The sequence below is a fragment of the Habropoda laboriosa genome, unplaced genomic scaffold (genome assembly GCF_001263275.1).
Source record: "Habropoda laboriosa isolate 0110345459 unplaced genomic scaffold, ASM126327v1 scaffold769, whole genome shotgun sequence".
Taxonomy (NCBI): Eukaryota; Metazoa; Arthropoda; class Insecta; order Hymenoptera; family Apidae; genus Habropoda; species Habropoda laboriosa.
The window spans coordinates 307,484-311,926 of record NW_017101042.1 but is presented as its reverse complement, the minus strand read 5'-3'; the positions used below and the strand labels follow the sequence as shown (position 1 = coordinate 311,926).

General features: G+C 38.5%; 1 protein-coding gene across 1 annotated transcript; it reads left to right on the top strand.

Moving 5' to 3' along the window:
- Positions 1 to 247: 247 nt before the first annotated feature.
- On the top strand, positions 248 to 849 carry LOC108577999. Its single transcript, XM_017941242.1, is given in 2 exon segments — positions 248 to 322; positions 397 to 849. Coding segments are annotated over 2 exon segments (513 nt in total). The 3' UTR covers positions 835 to 849.
- The last annotated feature ends 3,594 nt before the right edge of the window (positions 850 to 4,443 follow it).

Genomic DNA, 4,443 nt, shown 5'->3' with positions numbered 1-4,443 from the left:
AAGTCGTTTACGAACGATTCTAAGTCTCGACGTCGAACTTTGGAGTACCCATGATCGACCGTTAGAGCGCCGTGGTCCGTCCGATCGGGAAGATCCCGAGGACGAAATCCAAAGACGCCCGTACGGCAAACAGGGGCTCTAGTGCGATGACCGGTCACGAAGGGCCGGCCACCTAGTGGATTCACATTGTTCGAGCCTTTCGACTCTTACGAGACTCCTAGATCTATCGTTGCCGTATTTGACTAGAATGGATACGGCCTTAGAGGCGTTCAGGCATAATCCAACGGATGGTAGCTTCGCACCACCGGCCGCTCGACCGAGTGCGTGAACCAAATGTCCGAACCTGCGGTTCCTCTCGTACTGAGCAGGATTACTATCGCAACTAGCCATCACTAGGGTAAAACTAACCTATCTCGCGACGGTCTAAATCCAGCTCACGTTCCTTATTGGTGGGTGAACAATCCAACACTTGGCGAATTCTGCTTCGTAATGATGGGAAGAGCCGACATCGAAGGATCAAAAAGCGACGTCGCTATGAACGCTTGGCCGCCACAAGCCAGTTATTCCTGTGGTAACTTTTCTGATACCTCTTGCTGAAAACTCTTCAAGCCAAAAGGATCGATAGGCCGTGCTTTCGCAGTCTCTATGCGTACTGAACATCGAGATCAAGCCAGCTTTTGCCCTTTTGCTCTACGCGAGGTTTCTGTCCTCGCTGAGCTGGCCTTAGGACACCTGCGTTATTCTTTGACAGATGTACCGCCCCAGTCAAACTCCCCACCTGGCAGTGTCCTCGAAACGGATCACGCGGAAGTATTATTGGTGATCGGTAGCTGAGACCTCACACCACTCTTACACGCTTGGCGCAAGAACACCGTGACGACCGGGTCGGAACCTCGGCGCACGCGCTCCGCCCAACCAAGTAAGTAAAGAAACAATGAAAGTAGTGGTATTTCACTGGCGACATGCCGAAAAAACACCACTCCGACTTATGCTACACCTCTCATGTCTCCTTACAGTGCCAGACTAGAGTCAAGCTCAACAGGGTCTACTTTCCCCGCTAATTTTTCCGAGCCCGTTCCCTTGGCAGTGGTTTCGCTAGAAAGTAGATATGGACAACTAGTGTGGGTCGTCCTTAGAAGGACTCAGGGTGCCTCAGCTTATTAGCTTATACCCCTATCAGACCAGGTTTCTACTTTCCATCGAAACCACCAACCGAAGAACAAGCCGGAGAATGAGTGAGGACGCCCGACCATGCTTGAACCCCAACTTGGCGGTAAGGATTTTTGCTGTTGGACTTTTTATAATTTCTAGACGTTAGTAAGGATGGAACTGACGACTGTGTGAAATTTCAGCACGATAAAACCAGCAGCACGGCTTTTCCAGAGATGGATGTGGAGCGGCCAGCCATCTTCTTACGGAACGCCATCTAGTGCATCTTGACTTCGGTGATCGAACGGGGACCTTTTCTTTTTTGTATAAAACATTTTATTCGTTTGTCAACAATAAGTACATTTACACGTGTAGTAAAATATAACTACAGATATAAGGCACTGTATACTTATGACTACTTAGCCTAGTTCCTACTTAAATTATAAGTTTAACCTAGTGATCTGTTTTGTGTTTACAAGAAATAGCTTGTATACGTTTGCGGTAGGTAGTTTAAATTACAGTCTACGCCTTTGTGTTACCACTACATTCATAGTTATGGTAGTAGGAAAAGATATATTAAAAAAGCCTACTTTTAAGAATTGTGTGTGCGATTTTTCTTTCTCGCGATTTTGACCTGCGCTTAGTTTGCAGTAAGGTCATTGATTAAATATTGATAGTGCTTGGTAAGGTAGTCTGTGTTTTAATTTTAAGGGGAGATTGTGTTTCCTAATTTTAGTTATGTCTTTAGTAAGTACGTTGCTTCCTAGTTTGGTTTTATAAAAATTTTCTGACAACATTTTAATATAATCTAATATCGTCGGGATTTCAGTCTTATCGTGGAGATCTTGAATTCGAGCATATCTACCCTCCGATAGTATTAGTCGAAGGCATTTGTTTTGATATACCTGTAGTATCTTTATGTTGGTTGGAGCCGCACTACACCAGACGTGTGAATGGGTAGAGTTTCTTTTGTACTGAGTATACTTTGCGTATGGCTTGTTTTATATGATGATTGAATGTTAATTTAGAATCTAGGTGGACTCCTAGGTATTTAACTACGCTTATTGATTGTATTGGATGCTTCTGAACTTTTATAGGCTGGTATATTATACTATTTCTTTTATGTTTTTTGGTAAATACTATTGCCTCTGTTTTATTGGCATTTAATGTTATTTTCCAATGATTATAGTAATTTTCTAGAAGGTTTAGATGTATTTGTGTTTGTTTAGCAGCGACTATTGCATTAAATGAGTGTACATATATGGCTGTATCATCTGCAAACAGAGCTATTTTTATTTTGGGAAAGTCTGGAATATCATTTATGTAGATGTTGAATAAGTTAGGCCCTAGGACTGAGCCTTGTGGTACCCCTGCTTTTATTTTTATTTTTGATGAGATGGTTTTGTTTATATCAACATGTAGGTGTCTATTAATTAGGTACGAGTGTATTAGTTTGATCAATGGGGTTGGGTATGCGTTTTCGATCATCTTATATATAAGTCCATCTATCCAGACTCGGTCAAATGCTTTTTCTATGTCGAGTAATAGCATCACTGTTACATTATTTTTATTGAAGTTTACACTTATGTCATTTACGATACGTACTATTTGTTGGACTGTGCTATGGTTTTTCCTGAATCCAGATTGGTATTTGTTTATTATGTCTTCTTTCTGTTCAAATTTGCTTATTCGTTTTAGAATTACTCTTTCTGCTATTTTACTCATGGTTGGTAGTAAGCTGATGGGTCTATAGCTGCTCGGCTCAGTTTTGTTTTTACCTGGTTTCAGTATTGGGATTATTTTCCCTGTCTTCCATTGTCTTGGATAATATGACAGTTTAACAGATGCATTGATGATATACATAAGTTGCACTATTGATTTGCGGCCTATATTTTTAAATATTATGTTTTGGATATTGTCTGTCCCAGGGGCTTTCCTTGATGGCAGTTTTGTTATAATATCTCTCAGTTCAGCAGTAGTTGTGGTAAATTTGTACCAGCTATCATTTTGTGAATTTTGAATGTATTGTTGTACTTGAGAGATAATTTCAGTTTGTTCAATGGTGTTGTTTGTTAAATCTATGTTATGTACCCGTTCGAACTGGGATGCAAGCATGTCAGCTTTCTCCTTGTCGGTGATAGCTTCAGTATCATTTTTTACAAGTGTAGGGATTATTTGAGGTTGATTTTTGAAAATTTTTGTCATTTTCCACAAGGAGTTATCATTTGTATTCAGTCTTTCTAAATGTTTGGTCCATGTTTCATTCCTATGCTTTGTTATTAACATTTTGATGTTGTTCATTTTGTTTTTTAATAGTCTTTTGTACAGGGGGTATCTTGTTTGTTGCCATAGTTTCCGTAGCTTATTTTTCTCTTTTATTAGGTCCACTATGTGTTTTGGGAGGGCATCTCTTATTTGTTGTATTGTTTTTATGGGAATTGTTTGTTTTATAGTATTTTTTATTATGTTTGTGTATCGTTGCACCTCTTGTTCTATTTCCTCTGTTGTTGTGATGTTTGGTGTTAGTTTGATGTTTTTGTTAATTATTTGCCTGAATTTAATCCAATCTGCTCTGTCATAGTCAAATGCTAATTTATTATTTGTAGTTTTGATCTGTGCACCCATGGTAAATGTTATTGGATTATGATCTGATGACAATTCGTTTAGTGTGTGTATTTGAGATACGTTTGCTACATTTTTGTTTAAAGCTAAGTCTATTGTAGTTGGTGTTGTTCCATTTTCTGGGTAGTGAATAGGTTCGTCTGGAAACATGATACTACAGTTATTGTTGAGTGAATAATTGTACAAGATTACACCTCTCAGGTTGCTTACATGACAGTTCCAAGTCCCATGCCGAGCATTCAGGTCTCCAACCAACATAACCTTATCGCCTATATTTAATAATGTGTCTAGCTCTTTGAAATTGTATATTATCCTAGGACTACTATATACAGCTACTATATGTACATTGCTTGCTAACCTAATACCTAAGCATTCTATTCGAACAGTTCTATCTAATAAAATTTCTTTATGAGGTATATTGTTTTTAATTAGGATAGCTATACCTCCAGCGGTACTTGTTTTATCTCTTCTTAGGCACTTATAATCTTTAACTTTTATATTTATTTGATCATTTAGTCTCGTTTTGTTTATTAACAATATGTCTATCTTATTCCTATGTAAAAACTCTATTACTTCACCTATTCTATGTCTAAGTCCATTTGAGTTCCAACTACAAATTTTTAAACTATTCATTATCAAGAACATCACAGAATTCTAATAATAATTGAAATT